Raw genomic sequence first — 27,545 nt, 5'->3', positions numbered from 1 at the left:
CTTCCGCTTGTCCGATGCAAATTATCTCGTGTTTTCCGAATTTTCTGCGAATTTCGATTTCCAAAGAAAAGAAAAAGGAAATAAGAAAAGTCAAAAGCCACCAAATAGAATATTCATTTTATTGACCCGTCGATCGGGAATTCCGCTCGCGCCCGGAAAGGAGAAATTTAATTTCCTCCATTCCCGACCGCGATCGACTTCGATCAATCATCGAGATTAACTCTAAGAATCCGCCGCCGAGTATATTATCCACTTTAATGCACCCCGCTTCTTTCGGAATCAATATTCCATTGTGCCGGTTCGATTGCTTCCTCGCTCTCGTGAGAAAATATTGATCCATTATCGGCCATAAGACCGACCTTTTTGTCGAGTCCCCCGAAGATCGCTTCGACCCGCTCATGACGCTTCGTCGAGTCATTCCAGTCATTCCATTACTTCCATTGATCGAGGTCTGAAAGTATAAGAAGACACTTCTTGACTGAGAATCCCCACTCACTGTCTGATCCTCCTCTTGCAGTCGATCGTTGCATCTTAAAATTGAAAATAAATAGGGATCGTGTTATATCATGTTTTTGGGCAATTCATGAGGTAATGTAGGCTTGCACTTTGTATTTAGGTAATAGGTTCGAGTTACGTGATGCGGCGCTATTAGCTTGGATCACGTTCAGCCGGCGTGAAATATTGCAGAAAAATCGGGTCGCCCTATTTCGATCTCCTTCCCCACTTTATTCCCTCTCTCTCTCTTGTTTCCACGTACGGGGCAGACCATAAAGCGTCTACACACGTCGGCTTTAACGATTCGGCCGGTAAGTGCCCGGCTGCCTACTTTACGCCATCCCGAGTTACTGTGACCTCGTCGCTCCTGGTGCATCCAGCAGACCCACCTTGCACGTCTCCTGCACTCTCGTATGGATTGGTCGATTTCCCCGATTCCGCATCTTTCCGACACTTCTAGGTGAAGTTTCGAGCCACGAAGAGGGACTCTGAAAAGTTCCTCGGGAGGTACTTGAATGGAAATTCTGAGACGCTGAGGAGTTCGAGATTTTTTTAAGTCCTCGAGGAGGTCTTCGAAGTTCCTCAACTCCATTCGGAATTCTTTAAAAAAATCGCTGAAATGTTTAGGGCAATGCGTAAACATGAAATTTGAAATAGATGTACAGTTCGTGGAGTTCTGTCATCGTGATCCATTTTACCTGGTCACCAGGTAAGGCACAATTCTCTTCCCAGATGAACGAGGGCCTCGCCGAGGGACACATCGGCGTTGCACCTTTAATGCACGCGGTGCATATTTTAGAGGGTATGTCGAAAGTGCTCCCGTTGTTTTCCACGATAACGAGACCGTCTCGAGGCTGGAGAGTGGCTGACAGTATCAGGATTTCCCGGGGGTGAATCTTCGAAAAGTGGACGGGGAGGACCCGCGGGGGATGCCGTCAGGTTTCCGATTTGCGGATCCAAATTCTCCTATCAATCCACCACACGATTCGCCAGACGATTTGCTCCATTTCATAGTCCTTCTAGTTACCCCCATTCACGGCATCACCGCCTCTGCTCCCTCTCGCTCTAGAAAATCCCGAAAATTAATTTCCCCCCTCCTCAAGGCCTCTCGTGAATTTTTCTCCTGACAAGTAGATGTTGGAAAAGTCGACGGAAGACGGCTCGATTAAATGCCATGTGAAAAATTCCGTGATTTTTCTCCCAGAATAACCGGTGAAGATCTATGTCAGATATGCGGTCGCTCGCGGTTTGCACGCGGCGCCATTATATCATCATTGCCACGCGGAGATATGCTCGATCGGTCAGATCCATCTCTCAAACATTTATCCTGGAATCTCCAGGATCTCCAGTGGTCCAGCAGCCGGCATTCGCCGATGCGGTCGGCAGGATCTCACGTGGTTTATGTCCGTGCTTCCAAAGCCAATCCTGCAGAGAGTGGTCCAGCAGCGTTTGAGCCAGAGACCCAAGCGATTCGAGGGTGTAATTAATGATTAATAATTAACCCCATCCTCCGGCTGGCCGGGGAAATAAGCCAACAGCCTTTGGCAATTATGTAGAAAATATTAAAATTCAATTTTCAAAGCTGCCGCGGAATTCCGGCCGCGATGGGCGGTCCTTTGATCTCGTTTTTGCAGTCTTTCAAGATCTAGAGCGAAGGAACGCAAAGGGGTTTGTCTCCGAATTTACGACGGCGTTTTATGAGGAACGGTTCGTCTTTTTAGGCGCTTTCCAGGTTCCTTCTTCCGTTAAATAGGAATCCAAGTGCCGGGGCTCATCCCACAGGACGTTTGACCCCAGCATCCAGGGATGCTGGAGCAGAGGCCGGGAGGAAAGAGCCAATGAAATGAGGATGTCTGCTCGGGAAATTTTCAGAAATATTCATGCTCGAGGGCGGACTTTTCTTCTTGTTCTCTGGTGTCCCTCTGCCCGGCCTTCCCTCCGGCAGGACCTCCAGGAGTATCGAGGATTACGGTCTCTCGAATTCAAGGAGAGTCTCCTTTCCTGCCTTTTGTCGGGGCATTAAAGCCATTTCTCGCGGAGGCACTCTCGGAAATAACAATTTCCACTTTTTTCTTCCCTATCTTGGAATGAGCTACCGTCCTTTCGCTGCTTCCGGGAAATATTTTCCAATCGGAAGGATCTGAAGGAACCCGGCACGAGCTGGAAGATAAGGGCCGAGTTCTTTTGAGAAACGCTTTCGGCTAACTTTTTTGTCTAATTTAATCCCAGTTCATTTTCTGGACCGTGCGATGGAGGAAGCTTCATTTATTTCCGATCCTGCTTTTCGATTATTTCCCGCGAGAAAAGGGGAAACGCCGGAAAACCTCCCAGAAGGACCTTGCCAATCATGACCCCTAGAATGAGGTAATACAAACGTATCGGTGGAAGCAAATACTATCAGCGAAATTGTTCGCCGCAGCAATCATCTTCAGGTTTCCGATAACGAGCCTGACAATTTTTACGTCTTTATTTCCGTAATATAAACCCGGAGAATCGCCCGCGGAAAGCGTTTTGCCTCTTCTTATCGACTTTATTCCTCGATATCCCAACGATAAGTAATCGGTAAGTTAGAAATCCACTGAAAAGGAATCTTTAGAAAGGATATTCCCGATAAAAGCCAGGGAATTTCTCCTCCCCTTTATTTATATGTACATTTTTAAGTAAATGTGGAATTTTTAGGATCGACTCGTCTTCTCTTTTTCTCGACTTTTTCCCTTCGTTTCTAATTTAAAAATAATCAGAGACGGATTAGTTGAAAATCGAACCGTGATGTGTCTTGAGATGAGCTGGGCACCGTGTCGAGGGTTGAATTAATCTTACAACAGACTGCGAGAAGTCGATAAGAGATTCTAATCCTGTGGGGTAATCTCCTTTTGGGCCGCGGAGACGCCCACTAATCCTGCCTGGCAGATTCCCGAGGGATCGCGATCCCTTGCCGGTAATTTCGAAAACTTTAATATCCCCTCCAGGGCTCGCGACAAAGCACGAATTTATGGACGAGTCTGGAAAAGAAAAGAGATTTGTGCCCAGCTAAGAGCTTCCTGGATGCTCAGCTAGAAATCCACGAGGAAGAAAGGAAATATCCTGGGATCTTCAATACAACTACGAGTTGCTCTCTTCTAGGTTCCCTTTTCCACCATTTCCAAAATCTGCTTCCTGTAATATCCACATTTTTCCACACATAATTTTTACAATCATTTTCTACCTCCCCCTTGCCTTGAATTAATTTCTATTGGGTATGTAAACTTGCTCGCTGCTCGGGAAATATTAGCTAAAGAACAGGGTTCACTGTTCAAGCGAAATAATTTCTTGTACTGGAAATGGCCGATCAGTTCACCTGAATTGGACATGACGTTATTAAGAGAGATTAAGAATCTCGCCGACCAGATATTCGTTATGGCAGAAATTAATATCGCGGATAAGAGATTAAGCGCCGCATCGATTTCCCCGATGCCCTCATACTTGACGTTATTCCAATCGGCGGAATCATAATTCTATTGATTCATGTAGATTATGTTAACTGAACTTTACAGTCCAACCGCGATCGGAGCAGAGGCCAATTAATTGGGGATGCATTTCCTCGACTTGGTTATATTTTTCCTTCAGTTCCTATAATTTAATCATAGAAATTAAGTAGACATCTTGATAATACCACCCTACGGCTCTTAATTAACTTGCTAAAATCTGATTTAATTATAGAACATTCCTTCCACTTCGAATTATTTATTTATTCGGCGTATGTCTCGGAAATCCTGTTGCATTTGTCATTAGCATTTGGGATCTCTCTTAGAGAGTCTACCGGAGTACTTGGCCTGTCTTCATGTACATTTTACGACTGTTCTTTATATTCAACACACGTTATGTCAGATGGCCGGGCACCTTCTATATTTTATTAGTGCCGAGGAATTTACTACCCCTGGCTCCTGTATGTTTCATCCACCCCCTCGTTCGCAGAATCCCATTGAAAACAGCCGAATCGATCTCCCTCAAACCGATGAAATTTACATAATGGATCTGCCCGATCGGGCGAATGAATTAGCATAAACAAATTTACAATTCCTCCCGTCCTTGTTTATCCAAACGCGCTCTTGCTACGTTTAGGTCCCTAGATCTGTGTTTTACGGCGGTTTACACATTCGCTCGATTTTGTTTGTATTTAATTTTCCCTCCCTGCTTTTCAGATAGGACGGAACTGTTTCGTACTGTTTAGGCGTTGCAACAGGTTGGAATTCAACAGGTTCGGTTGATTCTGCCGAGCGGACTGCAAAGGGAACTATTTGGCACGAATACCTTCGTCATGAACAAACGATTGAATTTTTATTTTATTCCTTCCACCTTCTTTCATTTTTAACACCTTCTCAACGTGACCCAAAGATAACATCATCACTAAAGCCAGGACAGAATTGTATACGATTTATTCTTAACATTACAATATTTTTATCGCCAGTGGCAATGATTCCGAGGCCACGTGTCTGACTCTAAGATTCTTAATATTTCTTATAAAGAAAATTGAGCGGTTTAGTATTTCGGGAGGAGATATTTAACAATGCTCAGACCGTTGTTGGTGCTGCTCGTCATGTGACAGAACTTGAAGGGATGGTTCAGACGTCCTAGGTTGTTCCAGCCTTGTTCTAAGGAAACTTTCGAAACTGTCTGAGTGGTATCAAAAGTTTGCTTTAGAGTTAACAGCCTAGTTTTCTTTAAGTTGGATGTTTGTTGACGTTTGAAAGTGGCGAAATTCGAGGCTCTTCGCCTTCTCGATCGACCCCGCGGAATTAATTCGAAATCTTGACCCTCGATTACTCCTTCCTTCGACTCGACTCTAGTCGAACCCTTCCAAATACATTTTCGATCGGACATTTTTTCCTGGAGGTGGTTTTGTTAAAGATTGTGGCGGGATATTGTACGTTATTGATTTTATCGAATTTGGCTTAGTTGAATTCTTCGAATCCTCTGAGGCGGACGGATCGTTGTTGCTACGAACATTGACCACATAATTAATATTCTGATTTATATTTTCTTGATCATTATACTTATTTCTTCTCTTCGGCCCTGAGACTTTCACGCCCTTGACTCGAGTTTTGGATTTGGTTTTAATGAATATCTTGTTCAGATTTTTATTTCTCTCGGGGACATTATCTTCATGCCTCGGCAATGGTTTTGGTACTCGCACCTTTATAGACAGTTTCTGGTTCAATTTTGGATCATTTTTGACTTTCCCTTTAACCCGCTTAGATTTTCCAGGTTTACCCTTAATTTTCAAATTTCCAGACGGACCGTTTATCGATACTTTGGCCCATTTCTGTGCTGACTGATTATTCGTCATCTTGATCGACCCGTCGGAATCCGCTGCAATGGAGAATTCATTTTTCTTGCCATTGCTCACTCTTTTAATATGCAAATTTGGCAAGAGGACGGATTTTCTCCGTAAAATCGGCGCGTCCTCGCTCGTTGTCGAAACTTTATCTGGAGTCTCATCTCTTGATGGTCTTGAAAAATTTCCCTCCTTCTTCCTCCCACCGGTCCTTAATTCGGGATGCTTTAAGTTATCATCAATTGATTTATCCGATATGGGTGGTTCAGATTTCTTTACGGATTTAGAGTGCGATTTTTTCACCTTATTTGCAGAAGTTCGGCCTCTTCTTTCTCCATTCGAAGCAGGATATTTCGCGTCCTTTCTTCTTGTTCCCGAATCTGGAACCGGAGTGGAGTTCAAGTTTGCGACACCCGACGGTCCTTTCAAAACTTGGTCCTCCGTTTCCTTGATAACATCCTGCGACACTTCCGATGTCTTGACTTGTTTGACTGCACGCTCTGCAGATTCCCATTCATCTGTCAATGCCTCCGTGAATTTCGTTTCCGGTTCTTCAACATCCTCTGCCGGTTCCAAACTGATTTCAGGCCATGTAGGAACTCCACGCGAGAAGTTCTTGCATTTATTGTCACCGTTTACAGGAAGTACCCATTTATCGGCAACATTTAATCCCTTGAGAATGGCAGATATTATTCGCGAATTAATAATCTCTCTCAAAGGGTAATCCCAAAGAGTCTGATAATCCTGTTCCTCTCCAGGATCTGGAATTACATTACACAGAATTTTCTTTTTTGACAATTTACTGGCTGACGACCTGCGATTTGACTTACTCGGTTTACGGGATGAAGTTCTCCTGGACTTTTTTCGAAGTCTTTTGGATGGAACTTCACGCAGTTCGTCAATTGGGCATTGATTAATTACAATTATTACGGGTTCCTTGTCTTCCACTTTTCTCGGATATGGGGTCCATGGCGTTTCCCAATTTCTTATTGGTTGGTACCAAAATGGCGGCATCTCGTAATCCATGATTTCAGGTCTTTCGTTAATAAAGTATCGGCCATCCGGGATGTCTTTAATGACTTGGCCATAATTCGCGATAATTGACGTATCTGACGGCGACTCGTTGATTAGGTCTTTATTCTCTTCTTCAAGAGGCGCCCATTGTCTTTCTGGAGGATCTTCATGGGGTTCTTCTCGGGGCTTTTCCGTGTTCAAGACTAATGGTTCAGGGTTAAAATCGAATCCCATCCTGGTTTGGACTTGATTTGACTTGACACCTCTTTTGGGAACCCGAATGGATGTCTCTGGAACCTTCTTATGAGTATCATCATCATTTTCATTAAGTTTACTCAATTCTTCCTGGTTTAACGCTTGAACATCAACAGCATCGCTGACTATTTCTTCTGGCTCTGTCTTAAAGTCTTGCACTTCTAGATTAATCTGACTAACATCCGGCTTAATTTCTTCCTTACTTAAACTTTCTTCTGTTAAATTAGAAATGGGATCCCCTGGATTTGCGACTAATCTATCACTCGTTTCAGGCATTGGCGATTCATCTTCATTTTCCGGTGAATCAATTTTTTTCGACTCGGGAATTTCTTCATTAGAATTTTTATCAGATGTTGGTGAAGATGTCTGAGTCTCGACCTGTACTTCCGGATCCGCTGCTTTCCTTTTCTCGTCGTTTTGAATTACACTCGTGATATCAGGTGTACTCGATGTAGTACCAGAATCCGTGATAACGACAGTGGTGGAGTCATTGACTACACTCGATGAACTTTCGGATGGATTTCCAGCAGGATCAGGAAGAGTGGCGAAACTTATACGACTCTCCAGTTGGATACCATCGGGATCATTTTCCTGATTGGTCGAATTTTTATCAGATAAGTCGCTGGATGTATTCCGAGAGTCAGGCAATGTCGAGGCATCGATGTCATCGATCTTGGTGGACCCTTCTTCATTATTCGTCCTCTCAGCATTTTCATCAACAGAAGAGGTTATCGCACCGTCATTAACTGCAGTCTGATTGGCAAGAGCAGCGAGATTAATTAGATCACTCACAATCCTGTTTTTGATTCCATTCACGACGGTGGAATTTTTTAGAAGAGCCTCCAAAGTATCCGACGATAAATTGTCGCCCTTTGTTGATGACTTGGCTTCCTCTTTCGAAGTAGTTGTGTCATCCGAAGTTTCAGGCACAGTTGCTGAAGTACTCGAAATATCATTTTTCACTTCCGTCGTAGAAACTTCTTCCTTACTTTTTGCTTCAACTTCCTCCAGAGGAGGACTCGTCGATGATGAGGAGGATTCATCAGCAAATGAAGTCGTTTCCGGCTCTAGATCTCGTTTTCGCACCTTGCGAGTCGCTTCTTCAGTTCTCTGCGTGTCATTTGACGGTCTTTCCGGTACTTTCGAAGTCGACTCTTCAAAGTCGGCGAAATCGTTCAGAATCCTTCGTTGAAGATCCTCGATGACAGAGGACCCTGGAAGCGTCGTCGACAGATTTGTCGATGAGTTTTCGGTTAAATCGATTTTTCCCAACCCAAACTCATTTTCTGGGAGGGCAGTAGGGTCCTCTTTGATCACGCCGCCCTTAAATAATAGGGTACAATTAATGTATAATTTAATGCGAAGTGCCCGTTTAAGGAGCTCGTATTAAAACTTCTTTGGAAAATAATTGAGGCAATTAATGATTGGATAAAATGGGGATTTTTATACTTGAATGAGTAATTCGAAGCTTTGCTTACTCACCAGTACGAGGACTGGCAGCAGCCAGGTAACCGAAGTAACAAGGTACATCTCTGAGTAGCCTCGGCAGAGGATTCGTCAACCTCATTTATACTTCACGTACTATACGTCGAAACCTCCCACGTGGTAGCTGATAACCGCTGCTTTATTGACACATTTAGACACACATTACCGATGGTAAATTTTTAGCACCGGTAAAAGTGCCGATTGTTAGCAGCCACAAATGCAGATTCGTTGCCGCGAGTCCATAAAGCGAGGGCACTTCCCATCTCGGAAAAGAAATCGATGACTTGGACGGAGAAGTCGAGGAAGTCGAGTTTTGGCAGCTCTTCGTCGCAGGTGTTCGAATTCAAAAGGAACCAACTTCCTCCATTTCACGACAGGGACCTCATCACTTTCCTCGGCTTCTCTCGAAGAAATCTTGAAGTACCTACCGGGAGGAGGAACGCGATTTCCCTAGGAACGCAGAATCCCTAGATTTCGCTCCTCTTCGTCCTACCCCGACCTTTCCCAATTCCGGGGTGGTGATATGAATTTTCGAGGAATTCTCGCGCTTCTTCAAAAATAGGGCTCCCTCGAGCGATTTGTTTCTAAGAAAATAAACGAGGAATATCACGGCTGCCTGGGGTAACTCCGATTCTTATTTCGGAGGAGTTGAGTCCCAAACACACGCCCTGACCTTTCCCAATCCCGAATCAGAGTCCCCTTCAGGGTTCTTTTTACAGTCGAAATTCCAGCGTGAAGATCAGAATTTCCAAGGAATTCTCACACTCTTCCAAAAGTAGGGTCCCCTGAGCGGTTTATTTCTGAAGAAATAAACTAGGAATTTTACGGCCGCCTGGAGAGACTCCGTTTTCTATTTTGGAGCAGTTGAGCCTCAAACACCCACCATGACCTTTCCCAATCCCGGTTCTGGGGGCGTCCCTGAAGAGTTCTCTTCGGGATCTACCCTGATTCCTTTTTAGACAATCCGTTCCCACCCAGGAAAATAAAAGCTGATAAATTCGTAGCTTTGTAGCGACTCGACCCATTATTCCCACCCTGAAGAGATGAATCTCTCAGATGTCATGTTGGTCCTCTTGAACTTTCCCAATCCTGCAATTCGGGCGTCGCTGGAATTCCTCGAGTACCTTGGCACGAGTCTTCGAGAATTGGAAGGGTCCCTATAGGTAGATTTGTTCGAACTGGTATTGCTCGATTCGTGTTTGTGGGCCCGGCGTATTCCTAACATGCCTTCCACGAGACCTACACGACCTGATATTGAATCGGCCGCCATTGGCCCGCTGCACTTCGTGTACGCAATATTCCGCGATCCTGTACGTGCAGCCCCGTCGATATTGCATCGAAGTACAATACGTGACGTGCGGCGATGCCAATAATAAATGGTCGATCTTAGACCAGCATGATAAGCCGAGATAAAAATAAAGACCGTAATCAGCATCCCTCCCCCATCCCAATTGCGCACTTCACTTGACATTAATCACAGCAAAAGTGATTACGAAAATGATCCAGGGGAATTTCTACTGTACATATCCTCATGCTTTTAGTAAACCGAAGGTGACAGGTGTGAATCGCCGATGTTTATAAATTTCTCCCACGGATTTTGGGAATATTAATTATTAATTACCTTCTCGTTTTATTGTCAGTAGTTATGGGAGTGGTCCTAAAATCGATCTCGCGAGAGTATTCCCGATCAAAGTGCGGCGCTAAGCAATTCGATGACGTTAATATGGCGATCGGGGAAAATCGCTGAAAGTGCGATTCCTGTTTTATATGCTCCGGGGTAAAAGCAAAAATTAGGATGCACCGTGGAGGGGCAATCGATATTCCACGATGTCGTCGCGTTTGCCTCTTGGCCGCTTGCAAAATCCGGTGACACGACAATTGCATCGCGCAATTGCAGTACCATCTCCGACAGACCCCGGGCTCCGCCATTGGGATTTCATCGACTATGCAAAATTCGCATTGATCACGCTCGTACGCTTGTGGTCGTGTCGATCAATGATTTAAAAACTACCTATCGACTTCATGGCTCGGGATAAAGGCGTTCCACGCCAACTATCGGGGAATATGAGCCAATTAAAATTAGATCATACGAGGTCATAAACGCGGTTCCATATTGCGACTTGACCCACCTCGTTGAGATACTCATTCTCCTCGATTTGAAAGAAGACATTAATTCATCAAAAAATTAATCCACCGCTTAGGAAAGGGGTATTAATTTATCCCAAATGGAAAGTGCATTTCTGGTACTATGTACTTAGGTTTAGAAAAATTACAGAAATCCAGGAAAATTCAGGAACGCTCGATAACGATGGCTCCAAAGGGGACGTTAAATGCAAGGGCCGAAAGAAATTCGAGCGTGACGTGAAGTTTAATTAAAAATGAAAATGCGAACTTCCGGGAGGGTGGAATGGGCTATCGATTGTGCTTTAGAAGAACTGGGAGCAGCTATCGGCTCGATAATGGTTGTTTAGATCGAAGGGGAAAAAAGTACAGCGATGTAAGGGTTCGTCGAAATTGGAAATATCTGCGAATCTTCGTCCCATCGGGACACGGACCGTTTTAAGGAAAGCACGGAAAAGTCGGCGATAACTGCCGTCGGGCTGATAATGGCTCCTAGAATGTCGAGCGACCTTCGATGGAGGGGTGGAAAAGAAAAGGGGCACATAATAATCCTAGGATGTGGCGCTCCATCGCGTGGACGCGCCGTCAGCACCTTTCGGTTCCGGAACGCTTCCTGGAGGATATGGTTCCAGGATGGAGTGCTTCGGAAGACTCCTGGAAAATCGAGCCCCCTAAACGAGTCGGTCCCCTCGGGATAAAGAACCCGAGCTAACCTATGAGGCTCCTGTAAAAGCTTCTCGATGAATGAAAAGCTCCGATTCGGGGGAATCTGGGACCGCGCCGACGTGTTCTCCATCTCTCTCGAAAAAAATCACTCACTCGCTTGAATTCACAAAAATAAATCGCAATTTTGATTCTATTACTCTGCAATAAATCCCATTCATGGAACTACATTGATATCGAATGTTTCGAGCAATTGTTACCTACAAGGCTTCCTGTTATAAGCTTCCCCTCGAATGAAAAGCTCCAAGTTTCTTAAGAGATAATTACTTTCAATACAACCGCCACGCCATTTTTCCTCGAACAAGGGGACAGTAATATTGAATCGTCATTATCTATTTCCCGATAAATCCTCGTACATCAATCGCGTGGAGTATTTACTGGAGAATAGATTTATTTAGCGGGATATCCAAAAGGAGTTCAGTGGATTACTCGAGGGTCGATCGAAGGGTTACACGGAATCGATCACAGGGGATTTCGGCTATTCCTTGAAGAGCAAACCACCTTCCTTCTTATTCCCGGATTTTATTTACACAAGTTAACAATCGTTAGAACAGACCGTGGGGAGAGACAGGCGACGTTAAGGGCCCACTTCAACGGCGCCTTCGTTTACCTCGGAATAAATGTGGCAGAAAATGGGGGAAAATGAAAAGAGAGATATTTCTATAGATTGGGGGTTTCCTAAAAACGTGAAAATCCCGATTTTTTCCCGGAAGGGTATTTTTTTCCTTCTGGCCGTCCTCGGTGCCAAAGTGCATCCGAATTGCACCATAAAGCGGACATTACGCCGCGCTGTAAATCGAGCCCTTAAGGCCGCGTTATAGCGGATGTTCCGCTTTAGGATCGCGGCACTTTTTCGCCGAATGAAAACAAATCGACGATTTACGAGCTGCGAACGATGTCGGCCGAGTGCACGCGATATGCGCTTCTTTATTCCTCCTGAAAGTCTCGCGATTCCGCGACACGGCTTTGACTTTTCAGCCCGGAACACGCGGGAGCTGCATCAATCTTATCTCCCGTAACAATGGAGCCCCGTCGTAAAGCTCGAGATGAATTGGACGATCCGGCGAAAAAAGTTCAACCAAAGAGTGGGGAAATAAATGCAAGCTGGCGTCCGTAAACCTACTTCTCGCAATCTCGTTCGATCGCACTTGCATAAAGTGCGTGAAAGGCAATAAAGATATCCCGGAAGTGGTGGAAAAGTAAAATTCCAAATTCCCCATCTCCGTGGAAAATATTAATTTCGAATGGCGGTCGGGTTGAATTTTAAGGGAATACTTTTTATGATCGTCGGGGCCGATTGTAAATCTTCACTCGAGAGATCGTTAAGGTAAAAGGTATTTATCTCGGAGTAGAAATTTTATCTCCGGATCATCGAGAGATCTGGTTTCAGTCTCCCAAGGAATTTCTCGAATCCCCAGGGATTCCGCTCGAAATCCTCCCAGGACTTCCCAGCTTCCTTCTTTTTATTGGCACGGGATTGTCGTGGCTGCAATCCTTTTTGCGATCTGGATAAAGTGTTCTCACACAGACCGAAGTCGACTCGAGTCACGTCGGATTCAATCGGACCGACGGATTTAGTTGTCCATTTTCCTTATTAAATCGCATCGCCGGGGGGCCCTGAAATTCCCGATACTAATTAATTAATAATTTATAACCGGAGCAGCCATCAATACCGCAAAATATCCCGAGGGAGCTCGAAAACGGTGATTTCCACTTAAAATTCGCGCCCCTAAAAATTCCCATTTGTTCCCTGAACGTTTTCCCTTCGTGTTTTAATCCCCAGTTACTGGTAACATGTTCCTACAATTTTCAATTGTAATTAGGAGATGCGCAATTTTTATTGTTCCCCTGCTTTTATAGGACAGGGTCGTTTTCTGGGCGTATCTTTTTATTCCGCGCTCGCCCTAATCACCATAGTCCTCTTGGGGGTGGATGCGGTTTTTCTTTCGCAAAATGGCCGTCCTCTTCCTCTCTCCGCGTTATGAAATCTTCAAAGTCCCTGTCCATTCTGGCCGGCGAGTCGGCAGTTTCTCCCGGCTCGCGGAATTAAAGCGCTTCCGCACGTCGAGCTTCAAAAGCTCGGCCTGATGGCGCAGCCTCCGCTGGACCACTTTCGAGAGATGCGCGCTTTTTGCCATGATTTACTCGCATTTCGCACCAGCATGCAACTGCAAGTGTGCCTGGTGCAACGGTGCTGTATGCAAATGCACCCCACAAAGCAGCGCGATTTTCCTGCTATGTTTGCAGCGATTCTTCTCCGTTTATTTTTGTACAAGACATTTTTACTCCTCTCCTCAATGTTAACCCGACTCGTTTTTCGCACTAATTATATGGAAATTAATGGCACTTCGGATACTGCTCTGCCGAGTTTAATTCCGGCATCGGGTGATTTCAATGCCCCAATTTCCCTGAATTACCCCTGATTTTCGAAACTCAGGGCCACTTTGTCTCGTGGGAAACGCACGTTTCCATAATTACAAATTTCATCCCGATTGTATATCGGGGTTTTAAAGCAATTCACACGAAGGCGCAATAAAGTTGAGCCCGTCGATGGAAATCTATAACTCGCCATTCCTCGGTTTTACACGGACCCATCTCTCTCTCCGGGCTGTCGATTGGAAGTTATCCCTTCAATTTTTCCGAATAATGTTTCTCCGTTTCGGGATTAAACGTCAGGCTTGTCAGCGACGTGTTCCCTTTGTTCCCGCCGATGCAAAAGGGATTTAAAGCGACGAAGTGCTTGAAACATCGACCCCGCGGACGCAATACGGAAAAGTGCAAACCGAACCGCTTTTACCGAGAAATAAAATCTTAATAAAATTTTCACAGCTCAGTAACCATTTATATCATTTATTTATAAGCGGATACTTCATCTTAAACGAAGAGAAGTTGAGCTTTCGTCGGACTCTTCACTCGTCACCACTTCTTTCGGTGTTTTCGAATGGCCTTCCAATTGTCTCTTGCTTCTTCTGTCTTCTCAGACCTCTGTCTAGTTCTTTCTATTTCTTATTCTTATTTTTTCCCGCGGTCTTCCTCGACTTCTGCCCCAATTGATCCAGCTCGCTGGTAAAAGCTCATTCCACCGTGGCCACCTGCAATTCCCTGCTGTCCTCTCCGGGTCTTTCCTCCACCCTCCGCGGCAACTGATAAAAAGCCTCAAAAAGACAAACGGCGGAAATGTAATTTCCTAGGACGTCCTGTCGCGTTCGAAAGGACCTCTTTCTTTCCCAGGACCTTTCACGGACCCTCTCCAGGGGCTCTTCGAGTGTGGATTCTAAAAAGAATCAACACGCCGATCGTGGCTGTGAGAACCCCGCGAAGACGTGGACCGCCCCGTGAAAGGCGATAAAGAAAAGACGACCTCGCCATTTTTGTCCTGAATTTCGCGTGACGTAATGCACCACGTCTCTACAGGTGAAAAGGAAAATACCTGCGAACCTCCTGAGACCTTCCATACTCCCTGCAAAAAGCTCGACTCTTTTCCAATACCCAAACCATGACCAAGACCCTTACCCTCCCTAGCATCATTTTCTTCAACATTCCCCTTACTCAGAAATAAAAAAAAAAGTCCCATATTTTCCTAAGAAAATTCATTATCAAACCATGATAACGCGAACGGGTAGAACCGGTAACCGAAAATCGGCGTCTTTCGCAAGACGTCACAATATCAGTCATATTACCCAGAGATAAAAAGAAAACCCTGCAATTTTTCCTATGAAAATTCAATGACGTAGAGGCCATTGCAGAACTTCCGGAGAATGTTGGAAAATTCTGAAACTGCCAATTTTTTGTTTTGGAACGCACCTGTCGATGGAGATGGCCATCAGGGTGAAGACGCTGGCACAGATGGTGATAACGGCGATGAATTGGTTCACCTTGCAATAAAGGTTGCCGAAGGGCCAGTGGCTGTTGAGCATGTAGGTGTAGTTGAAGGTGACGTTGAGCGTCGAGACCATGGCGTCGGCTATGCTGAGGTTCACCAGGAAATAGTTGGTGACGGTTCGCATCCTTTTGTGGGCCAGGACGATCCAGATGACGATGAGGTTGCCTCCCGTGGCGACGACGATCATCCCTGCGAAGAGCACGGTCCAGATCATCTGCCGCCACCAGGGGAGGATGAACTTGTTGCTCATCTGCAGGTCGGTCTGGTTTGTGTCGTTGCGATAGGTCAGGTTCTCGAACCATGTCGAGGAGTAGTTCATGGGGTACGGCGTGGAGTAGAAGAGCTCCTCGAGGGACTGCATCCCGCTGCACTTTCGTTGCACCCTGTAAAAACCTACCCGAGCTTTCGGCTCCGTGAAAGCTTCTGACTTTTTCTTTTTTCCTAACGGAGTACTTGTCGAATGTCTCGAAAGAATCCTTGAAAGAGTTCTGGGCTCGTTTTCTGGGACTTTCGGAGCTTCTTCAGGGCGTAGATGTCCTGTTCGGATGCCGAGCTCGAGATGTATGCGCGAAATTACTTGATTTACGCCCCTCTGTACACCCTGGTACTCGGATCACCAGCCGGGTAGGGCGTTATCGTGGACACCGCTTGCACTTGTACTTGCACGGTGCACGCTCGATTTGCGCCTGATTTATGCACTCGGCTATTAGCGAGTGCTTGGGGCCTCGTCCATCGACTGGAAGGCTTTCCAGGGAGAGCTTTCGAAGTTCGAAGTTCGTCCGAAATCGGTTTAACGTCGAGTGATCGATGGCCAATTAATCGCCATAATATCGACGCTGGTGACTCCTCGGTTTCTCCACGAGCTTTTTTGAGATTTGTCAAGCTCGAGAGTCGGAAGCTCCCTCGAATCCTCGAGTTCCGTGCCGGGGGCGCACAGCCCCATCCCGACACGGATACTTACATAGTCGCTCGAAATTGGTCGCTTATTTCGGCCGTGGAAGAGTGACTCCACCCTCAAGCTGGCAGCTCGAGCTTCTCCATTTTCACCCTTTCCGAAAAGTCCTCATATTCGCCTCCTCGTCGACCCTCGGGCCTCCTGGAGCGAGAAACTCCTCGGCTCGCAAAGCTCATCGCCAAAGCGATACGAGGAACTCGGCCCAACTTTTACCCTGGAGCTTTCTTCCTCCCCCGAGAGCTTGCACTCCGAGAGACGTCGACTTTTAAATCGAGTCTGTTTCACCCTCGCCGCATAGACTTCCTACTCTGTCTCCGAAACTTGCTCTGTCCCCTTCCTCGTGTCTTCCCCAATGTCTCAAGCTCCGAAATTACGCGCTTCTCTTGACGACTGAAAATTTCGAAAATTTTGCCACCCCTTCCAAGCGCCCGACCACTTCGCGAGATCGATCCGAGTCACTTTGATAGCAGAAAATTCGAAGGTTTAAATTATCTCCCACTTTTTCGGAAAGTATTCCACGCATCTTATTGGTGGGAGAATTTTCTAGATTTTATAGACGAGTCGCGGAATATCCTCATTGGGTATTTTTATTGTTTTATCCGGAGTTTCGTATAGTTTCAGGGAGGGGAATTAACACCCCCGATTTAGTCCTCGAATTATTCCCTCACTTTTGGGGATAATCGCCAGTTCGATTTTATTTTAATCCACCTCGATTATGTCCACTGTCGCTGCGGGGAATTTTGGATGTCGGATTTATCCTTTCATTCGATAAAAATTAGGGACACCAAACTGCGCACCGAATTTCGATAATCAAGTGGGATGTATTTTGGCCGTGTCCAAATCGATATCGATCACCTTTGTTACGAGATTCGACTGGAGTTTTTGACTTTTGACGACCGAGGAGGGATTTTTCATCCACCCACGATTGGGAATAATTTTCCTTAGAATTTTCTCGACGAATTTTCCGGATTTTCGCAGCTCTCTCTCTCGAGTCGAGCATTAACGAAACGCCGTTAATTCACGCTCCTTCCTCCCATTTTACTCCAACTTCGTTGTGATAACGGCAGTTTTGCAAAATAATCGAGAGGGAACTCGAGGAACGCATTTCCGCACTATATTCGCCTTGAAATTCTTCCATTGACGAAATTCCGCACGCGGAAAAAGCCGAAGGCGTCGATGTCTTCTCTTCTGAATTTCCCGTGGAGCTTCATACATCATTACTCGTCTTCCTTTCCGAAGCCTGGAAAATTTTCCAAAAATTCGCCCGAAAGTCTCGTCATAATTCCTCTTTATCAGTTATCGATCTTTCAGTCTCTGCAATTCTTCTCGCGGCACACTTTGCGATTATTCCTTGCCTCCGTTGATTTTTCTCAGGCTCCCTTTTAGAATCCTGGAACAGAAATCAAGGAATTTGTTTATACACTCATGCGATAAAATTCTCCCCCGAATATCGTTCGATATTTTCCACGCTTAACAGAAATCCAAATAGAACGTGTAATCTGGTATTGAAAGGACTTTTGAATTTCCCAAAATACGTCAAAAACATCCCTCCCGTCCCATACATTTCCATGTTTCACGTTATTACGTTTTTCGAAATTTGCTGCGCATTGTAAAAGTCGCCCCGAAGGGATCGCGAATTTCACGAGGGATTTTGATTTTTGGCAAATTGAGGACGGACTCTCTGCGGAATTCGAGAAACATTGCGAATTGTTGAGAATAATGGATTATTCGCGGCGAAGGCAAATCAGGAGGAATTCAATTAGGAAACTAAGACCAAGAGAGTCGAATAATCGAATCTGTTCGATTATCGGAATCTAGGGAGAAGGAAGGGAATCCCGTGTATCGATTACATTGCCAATTCAGTTTTTCATTTGGAACCCCCCTCGATTTTCGCCGATTTTTCTTCGAAATTTACAATTGATAAATAAAAGTTCCTAAATCCTCGATCATATCATTTTTTAATTTGCATGCCAAAACTATGATAAATCGAAATGGGGGAACAAATGTGAGAGATTGAAAATCTTGGAGACCGAGAGTTGGGGGACTAATTTTCTCGAGGAAATTCAGACTGAGGGAAAAATGAATGCACTTTTGCCTGCACATTCACAATGCATTACACGAGGCGGTCTTGTTAGAAGTAACCCCATTGTTAGGACGGCTGCGAGCGGGCAGGTGTTAAAGGGGAATTATGCAGACTCTATTTTCCCTGTTTACGTCCTTTTTTCCCTTGAAATTGAATAAAAGGTGACTTACAAATCGAGATCTCTGGAGCTCCGACACGCGGACATTAAACTGGATGATGGCGTGTTTAATAACGTATTTAAGTAACACAAGGGATGACGAACTAAACTCCACACCGGGAACAAAAGAGTCGCATTCCAAATGAGAGCTTTGTAATATGCTCCTTTCCGCGGGATTAACTTTCACGGGCAAAAAGTGAAATTAATTCATGATCTATACTCCGGACAATGGCGGGCTTGGCGTACAAAGAACCGCATTCAAGGTTTCTCGTTTAAAGAATCTCATGTACACAACTCCTGGAGTTAATTTAACAAGTCATACCTCTCATCCAGAGTTCACGGAATGGGTTCATAAAGAAAACAATGAGTGATATACCAGATATTTTAATAGACCCCGTAATCCGCAAATAAATGGAAACAATAGAGGAAATGATTGTTTAATTCGAGAACTGGTGGAAAGAAACGAAAGGGCTTGAATATCGTTCTTCGGTACCGCTTGTTCGACCTCTGTACTGAATTTACACGAGAGGTGGACGTCAATTGGCGATGGTAATGCACCTGATGAAAATTGATAAATCGCTAGTGCGGAAGAATCCCGTAGCGAAAATCAGCACGGGCCAATAAGTCCAGTTATGCAAGACTTCAATCATCGGCAGTTGGCCCTGCGGCGAATCAAGACATTTCCGCGGATGCATCGGACGTGGGCGATCGGTTTATATTTTTTTTTCCACTTTTTACCCACCTTCCAGTCCGGTTCATTAGGGGAGGCAATCACCAATTTCGCATGGACCGGCAAAATCTAAACAGACGAAATCCGCGAGAGGAGGTAAATTGTTCGCGATTTAAACCGAGGGGCAACTTTTCTTTTGAGGTTTCCGTGAACGGTAAAATTTATTAATTAATTCATCGTTTACTGCTTATGACAGGAATGAAACACTTCGTTCTTTCGGGAATTTACAAAATCTGGACAGACAGAATTCCCGGGGGAAGGTTAATGTTTCTTTTTTTTTTAAATTTAAGTCGCTCATTCTCTTTGGTGGTTTCGACGATCAAACTTTATTCATTATCGCGAGGAGGAAATCTTCATTTATCGTGTTTGTTTATGTCAGTGTCGCTTTTCGACACCTTCTCTTTTGTGGAGGTGCCTACTTAAGTTTTGAGCTTTCATCGTGTCGGCACTTTGCAGTGCAGAAGTGCGTCAAGCACAAAGCTTTATTCCTGGCATAAGGACTCGCGTGTCCGCGAACTCGTTTGACATGCAAGAAGTTGACTTTAATTCCATTCCATCTCCGAGAGTGGACTATCTCGGACAGAATATGAGCACTCGAGGTCTCGGGAAACAATCGCGACGTAAATGGACGCGAAAGGGAAAACGGGTGTACCCTTTTTCCAACAATAGAAAGGACAAATGCGAACGTTGAAAGCATAAGAAACATTTTATTCCGTATAAAATCAAGCGAATTAATATCGATTACGTTGATAAATGGTTAATATCGGCCACTTTGAGGAACTAACCAGACATGTCGAGACAAAGATGCCAAGTGTACTCTATTCCCAACGACACAAAAGACAAAAGCGTACATGAAAGCACAGATTTTGATTTTCTTTAAAATTAGGCACGTCAAATTATTATCGATTACCTTGGAACATGGTCAATACCGATCACCTCGCAAAACTCGACGAACTTGATCCGGACACGTAGAGGCGAAGATGCAAAGTGCGATCAAAGTGAAACGAAAGAAATATTCTGCCCGAGAGAAAATTTCCGCGCGTTCTATCACGGCAACGAGGGGATTTATATTGCGAGGAGTAATGCAAAAAATTGAGGATGATTTATATCCAACGACCGAGTATAATAAGCGGTACAAACGTGCACCAGAGTTCGCGTATTAGTCAGCCGTTTTAGCCTGCTGCAGTTGCAGTTACCGCAGTTTCCGCTCGAGACTACGGAATTAATTCGTCTCGGTTTATCCGTCAAGATTTTAGCGCAGTAGATTCATCTCAAAATGAACTGTCGAATAAATGACTAATTGTTAATTGTGAACGGGAATTTTGGAAACAGCTTTCCAAATTTTCCCAACAAAGATTAGAGTCTTAGGTGAGGTCTCTGGGTGAAAGAGAAACCCTAATGGGAATCGCGGCGAAAAAGTGCCCTCGTTAAAGAGAGGCCGCCGTTAAGTGTGAAAAAGTGTCGCAAAACCAACAAAACTGCGACCGGGTAGAGCAGATTGCGAGGTAAAAACGGGAGCTGCGAGGAGGGGAATGAAGATGGATAATTCGATCCGCAAAAAGCTGGAGATCCATGGGAAAAGAAAGGTACATCTCGTGCCGAGCAGTTCACTCACAGTGTAGGAATTCGACGGGACATTAACGCTAGAACAACCAAATCCGCCAAAATAGATAATACTTCAAATGTCCCGCTCTGAGAAAAAAAAAATTAATTAATTGAACCGAAGATATGCATCTCTGAATAGTACGAAAGAAATATTTTAATAATTCGAAGAATGAATTTCAGACTCGAAGAAATTCAAATAAATTGTCATCCCCTCGAGGAAATGTTGCATTCAATTTATTTGAGTACAGATCAATTCTTCGAATTATTTCTGTGCTTCGGTGACTGTTTTTTTTTCTTTTCTCGGTCCACCAGTGACAAAAAATCCTACGTTTATTCTAGCGTTAAAATTGAAGCTTGGGACAAAATTCGCCTATTACGAGGCTACTTGTGGAGGTCCCTTTGGGACCAAAAGGAGGAGTAAAAGGGAAGGTGTTGGAAAAAAAAATGCGGTGGGGTGGAAGAGGTCGCGTGGTAAGGGCGGGAAATAAAGCCCCGAGCGAGGGGTAGAAGATGGGTAATTCGAGCCCCAAAATGCGGAAAACACGTGGATGTACGTCGGCACGACCCACCCTTGAGCAGTCGGTGTTAGTACTAGGCAAGATTACCCCCCTATCCCTCATTCTCGCCAAAGGGCGAGGAAATCCCTCCGCCCTCGCAATTCTATTTCCCGTGATCGCTGTCAGCCAACGCCCTACAGTTCCGTTCCCCCCTTCCCGTATTTTCTTTAGGCCTGCGGAATTTATTTCGTCCTGCGACAACACTTTTTGACCTACACAAGCCAGCCCAAAATCTGGACTCGATGAGTCTATCGACGCCTTTCCAAAATCACCCTCACCTTCGGATAAATTATTCTTTCTGGAATTAATCCGTGTTAAGTTTTTATACTCAATAGTTTGGGAGTACTTTGAATTAAATTCCTCTTTTTCTTTTTTTTTTTATCGGAAACGATCGGTCTCGGTGTTTCCGGCCCGATGGGAAAATTCATTTACATCGGCAAATCGAATCGGGGGTCGCTAAATGGAAGCGCTCGCCTTTGGCGTATTTAAACGCGAATAGGCTGCGCGTTTAAACGCTGCCACGTGCCCGCTAAACAGTGGAAGTAAGTATCGCACCACCGGTGGAAAAGCAATTCTAAACCCGGACATGAACCCAATTACATATCCCCGTACAAACTAGTCCTCCGGGTGAGAGAAGTGCAGCGCTCGGGACGGTTGCTACCACGAACTTGCGTTACCCTTCATTAAAACTTGTTCCTTTTCTCCGCCTTTCTAACAGAAAATAAGAAAACCCCCTGGAGTCTCAGAACGAAGGTAATGAGATTCTAACCTCAATTAAGAGCTCTCTGTAAACCCTTAAAGAAGCTACTTTCTCCATTTCATCCCGGTACCAAAATGGCGTCGCGTAGCCGAACGAAGAGTAAGGTTGCTGATTTTCCTCGTTCAAAGATATTTTTATTGAAAATAGATATAACAAGGACTGAGAGAACTGAGAACTTCATCAGGTAGGGTCACTAGACAAGTAAATGAGATTCTAATCTGATTTAATCGTTGGATCTTCAAAGGACGCGAAAACCGTTCTCCGCTAAATTGGCGTTCTCCAAAATGGCGTCGCGGCGCCACGGTTCCAGAGGAACCAAAGCAAAGATCGATCGTTTTCCTTGCTTCCGTGTATTTTCACTGTAAACGGGGGTAAAAAAAGGCGAGGAATCCGAAAAGTTTGTCAGGTCGTACATTAAATGGGGATCGGAGAGCCGAGAGCGCGTCCAGTTTAAACGCGAGCTCGGTGCCGCAAAACAGTGGACGTATCGCTTTCGCAGTGAAAATGCAATTCGGGACAAAGCAATCACCCAGCCGGAAATACGGCAGCTTCCTACGGGCTAGAGACCATACAGAATGCCGGAATGCATCCGCCGAGGGTACTGGGGAGCGAGAGAGACGGATAGAGGGGGTGAAAACAGGTGCGAGAGAGAGGGGTACGCAGAAGGGGCGCGAACGTTGGCGCGGTGTCCTGGCCATCCCGAATATATATCGAGTCCCGTTACTCCCGGTCGGGGTTCGGGATATCGATCACCTTCGAAGGTCCCTCCGCAAAGAGCTCGGGAATTCCTTTCCCAGTTTGAGAGATGTCGACCTGTCTGGCGCGCCTTTGCCGAAGGCGCGACGCCGCTGCTTGCTCTGGAGCCCAGATGTAAGGAGTACTTTCCTTTCCAGGATGTTTTCGTAGGAGAAAATGTCCCCAGGACATCGGTTCCCCCTTAAAGGGAAAGATCGACGTCCTGGCGACAGGATCGAAGAGAAGATCCACGCTCGACCTCATCTCCAGCCTCCCGAAACGGAGGTCGCGCAGATCTCCCGACTCCATTTTGCTCTTTTACATTTATTCCCCCTTGAATTTCTTTTTCCCCCAGATTTTTACTTTATACCTAGATGTAGAGGTATCTTTATACACGTACCGGTACACGTGTAACGTCATCAGTCAAGTCGTGGGTGCTGAAAGGGTGCATCGATTCCCCCGAAACGCAGCCGCGCTTGATAGGCGCCGCCTCCGTTTTGCGCCGATTAAACGATAACTTCGGAAACTCGTTCCGAGGGAAATTAATGACTGTCGGGGAAAACGAAGGAGCGCTCTTTCATCCGCCGATTTTCCGAGGTGCATGCACTTCGTAGGAAGTGGAGTTACTCTAGTGCTGTGCGCGTTGGAACAATGGACACTGGGGGAAAAAGGACTCCCCCCTTCGCGGGGGAGGGAGGAATAAAAATGACGCCGATGCGATAGCGATCCGCGGCATTAAACATCGACGCGGAAGGGCCGCGCGGAGTTTCCGCAGCCATTCCCCGGTGTAAAAGGCGAGCTATTAATAACGAGGTGGCCGCCATTGCCCCGTTTCCTTTCGGCGGCCGCGAAGGCAACGTCACGGAGAACAAAGAGGCGAACAAAGAGGAGAGACAAGGGAGAGGGCATCGCGGAGAAAGGAGAAAGCAGAAGAGGCGGTGGGTGGCCTAGGGGGTGGGACCCACCCGCTAGAGACAGCTTTCTGGGGAGGAATCATCCCGCAGTTATCTGGGGGGCGAAGATAACAGTATCCAATTCCATGCACCTGTTTATTCTTAAAAAGGTAAATTATTTCCAGACGGCCGTGGAATTTATCCTATTATAGTTATACCCTCTTCAGGGTGGGATTACCTCCTAACAAGAGCTTTCAGGGGAGGGAATTATCCCGCACTTATCTGGGGGCGATGATAACCGTATCGAATCTCAAGCACCTATCTTTTCTTTAAAAAAACTTCGAGACGATCATGCCATTTATCCCATTATTACGCTTACACCCTCTTCAGGGTGGGAGCACCCTCTGAAGAGAGCTTTCAGGGGAGGGAATCATCCCGCAGTTATCTGGGGGGCGAAGATAACCGTATCGAATTCCAGGCACCTGTCTTTTCTAAAGAGCTCTAATCTAATCCAGGGTTGGATGCTGAGCAAGCTTTATGGCAGTTACAGATATCCCACTATCACGGCTATACCCTTTTCGGGGTTGGACCCACCCTCTGGAGAAGCTTCCAGGGCAGAAATTACGCCACAGTTGTCTGGCGGACGAGGATAACGTTATCAAATCCCGTGTCATAATCTCCTGGAAATCCAGAATTTAAAAAAGAATTCCAGATTTCGCGCTTCGTCTTCATCCGGTCCAGGACCGGGTGCTGCGGAAGATCCGCGTGGCTGTGACACTTATCCCGCCGTCACAGTCACCCCCTCTTCAGGGTAGGTCGTCGTTTTCCTTGGCTCTTTATTTTCACTCGATTTCAGGAACTCGGTCCTCCGATTCGACAAATTAGTCCGGATGGGGGGCTAAGTACTGATGTCAAGGCGGCGCTCATCCAGGAAACGTTTCAACGTTAACGAGCGTGTAACGGGCCGACTTCTCGCCGTCCAAAGCCGGGAATCGCTGCCTCGTTAATTCCGATCCTTCCTGCAGGAGGGCAATAATTACCACCCCACGGAAGAGTGCTTTTCCCGAGGGAGTCCCCAAGACCGTTCCCCCGGCTCTTTAGGACGCCGCGCTTCCCGGGGACTTTCGGACGAACGCAACTTCCGCTTCGGCACTCGCGAATTTTGCGACTTTCCTTTCCGAACCTGCGGGAAGAGAGTTTTGTCGTCGGCTCCCTGGGGATACGCTTAACAGCTGTAAGTCGGGACCGAAGCCGAGCTCGGGGAACTCGGAAGTTGGGAAACGCGGAAGTTTAAACCGCGCGAAATTCGCCGTGGTCTGCCTCCGCCGTTTTGCTTTCCTGAAATGTCGCATATATTATTTCTTACTTTTCCGTCATTTATAAACTTTTCACGGCGGAAACTGCTTGGACGAGCTTCTACCTCCTTTCCTGCCCTGAGATAGTCTCCGGGAAATGATAACGTATATTTGTTTGTAATAAAAATGAGGCATAGAAAATTAAGGAGATATGAAAGTGACATCTAAGGGACCTCGTTAATAAATTAAACATTTTTCTTTGTACTGGGTGGATCGATTCGTTTGAAATTTTACGACGTAAATACAGACGCAATATAGAAGGTCACTCATGCAATTCAATTTTTTGTAAACATATGTCTTAACATTTCATTTTTTATGGAAAATCAAATTTTATGCAGGTCTTTAGGGCCATACCCATGTGGTCAAATTTCAAGCCCATCGGTACACCTGGTTTAGAGTAAAGTTTTTTAAACAATTGACTCACAGATGCCACTTTTATAGAGCCTTAAGGTTCAGGATCTTTTTAAAGAGCTTTCTGCACTTTTGGTCGACCCTGGGGATGAAAAATTTCGTGGCTCGACGAGCTTACCGGCTGTAATTCGAGCTCGCACGAAGTTAACCAGCGAGGAGACCATTAAGCTGAACTTGGATCGCGTTACGTTTGTATGTGCATATTAAGGGAGACAGTCGGAAATTAAACGGTACCGGTGTACACGCGAACGTGCAAATAATGAGATTTGAGCCCGGAGCTTTAAATATGGCCGCCCTTCACAAACATTTCCACTTAAATTGACGATAGTCGTCCCGGGAATCATAATTTCGTCCGGCGGACACGCGTAATTAGTTGAATCTTAAAGAGGAAAATACAGTAAAATATTCGAAAATTTAATTATCACGGAAAAGACGCATCTTCGAGTTCCTTCAACGTGAATATTTCATATCTAGAACATAACAATTAATAAAAATTGTATTTTTCATATCCGCATTTTATCAAAGATGTTTTTGTACAAAATTGCAGACTTCAATTGTCAAGATTCGTGAATTAGAAAATATATTTACGTGGAAATCTGGGGAAATGGATGGGTAGAGGAGGAATATTTGGGAAAGTTACGTGCAGGGAGAGGATCTCTCCTTTTCTGCCATCCAAAAGGTTTCTTCGGGGTCCTGCAGGACTTGGCGCATCCTTCAAGCTTTAGCGTCCCTCCCAAGATGCTATCCTTAAAGCTCACGACGGATATCCTGTGGGGAACACGACGGGTGCCTCCTCGCATGTCCTTCTTCGCTATTGTTCGGGCCATCTTCGGACGCTATCAGGACGTGGCTATGGGAAAGACGAGAATGCGAAGTGACGTATCCACCCCCTAAAGGACCCTCCTCGAAGATGTCGAGACAGAATCTACGATGTTGCCTCGCTGGTCGAATTTCAGGACGCTCATTAAAGTCGAATATAATGATACCGTCGCAAAACCGATTAATCCTCTTTCAGGTCGGAAAAAAAGAAAAAAATTGGAAAACTCCTCCAGATAAATAATTTATCCCCGAAAACGTACACCGATGTCATCATCGGTCCGTTCCTTTGACAACGGATTGACAAGTAGATTTGCGTCGTGAATTTGCAACGCAAACTCGCACAGGTGGAGGCGCGTCCGCCCGGAATTTCGGATTCCACTTCGGACAGGCGAAAATTCGACGGAAAGCCGACTCGACATTTCATTTACCTGCTCGACACCTGTATCGGGTCCACCTGATTCCTCTACGTCCCTCGGGATATCGCTGGGTGGGATAATAGAACGCGGTCTGCAGGGCCGGCCGAAATTCCTTGGAAATTCCTGTCTCAAGCAGCTCCCTAAAGCCGGCCCATTGCGTTGGAAAATGCATAATCCTCGGGTTTAGCATATAGATTGGATCTCGCGGCATCTGCGAAATTCGTCCACCGAATCCGTATCGAGTATCGATCGGAACCGAAATGCTCGACCCTCCGTAAAGTGATTTTTTTCACTCGGAGGAGGTGTGTTTTGGTGGTTTTGGGGGGAGTTTTTTTATGATTTCAGGCTTTTCTAGCGCTTGATACTGGACTGGGACGATGGTTTTACGTCTGTGTCGAATATCAATGCTCGAATGATATGCATAGTGAATGCAGGTGCAATGGATGCGAGTAGGCCGCGATGGATGCAGCGGCATGCAACAGCTAACGCGGTTAGGTTCGCGGTAATGGAGTACGCGAGTACCCTGGAGTTTCGGTTGCAAGGTTTGATCGCATTACTGGGACATCGTCGGTAGGTACTTACACGACATGAGAGTCCTTGCCCGAAACTGGGAGGACGGGCCGAGAAAGTAAAGTCGTCTTACTGTCCTCGAAAGTCTGCCGGGGAGATCTTAACTTCCGATTGCTCTCAAAAAATCCCTTTCTAAAATTGAATAAAACTTCATGAATACCCTGAGAACTAAATTTCATCGAACCTGAGTTTAATGACAGTACCAAATA

The 27,545-nt window shown here is 45.6% G+C and overlaps 2 protein-coding genes across 3 annotated transcripts in view; both read right to left on the bottom strand.

The window, feature by feature from the left end:
• The window catches only part of LOC105701288 (tachykinin-like peptides receptor 99D), a 98,137-nt gene that overhangs the window by 28,481 nt on the left and 42,111 nt on the right, over window positions 1–27,545 (bottom strand). The window contains exon 2 of the mRNA XM_012427922.2: window positions 15,212–17,635. Within this exon, the coding sequence (XP_012283345.1) occupies window positions 15,212–15,651 (440 nt within the window). The 5' untranslated portion in view covers window positions 15,652–17,635. The remainder of the gene's footprint in view (window positions 1–15,211; window positions 17,636–27,545) is intronic.
• On the bottom strand, window positions 4,800–8,619 carry LOC105701287. 2 transcript variants are annotated; one of them, XM_012427921.1, is made up of 3 exons: window positions 8,561–8,619; window positions 6,640–8,401; window positions 4,800–6,570 (listed from the first exon to the last, which is right to left on the bottom strand). In XM_012427921.1, the coding sequence occupies exons 1-3, from the start codon at window positions 8,606–8,608 to the stop codon at window positions 5,318–5,320; spliced, it is 3,063 nt and encodes a 1,020-aa protein (XP_012283344.1). In that variant the 5' UTR covers window positions 8,609–8,619; the 3' UTR covers window positions 4,800–5,317. The 2 variants fall into 2 exon arrangements, with proteins under 2 accessions (XP_012283344.1, XP_012283343.1); XM_012427920.1 differs by having other exon boundaries at window positions 4,800–8,401.

Source organism: Orussus abietinus, unplaced genomic scaffold (assembly GCF_000612105.2).
Source record: "Orussus abietinus isolate OABI.00-Male unplaced genomic scaffold, Oabi_2.0 scaffold28, whole genome shotgun sequence".
In the NCBI taxonomy this organism is placed as follows: domain Eukaryota; kingdom Metazoa; phylum Arthropoda; class Insecta; order Hymenoptera; family Orussidae; genus Orussus; species Orussus abietinus.
Note: the sequence above shows the minus strand (reverse complement) of the source record. Positions and strands in the feature narration are given on the sequence as shown.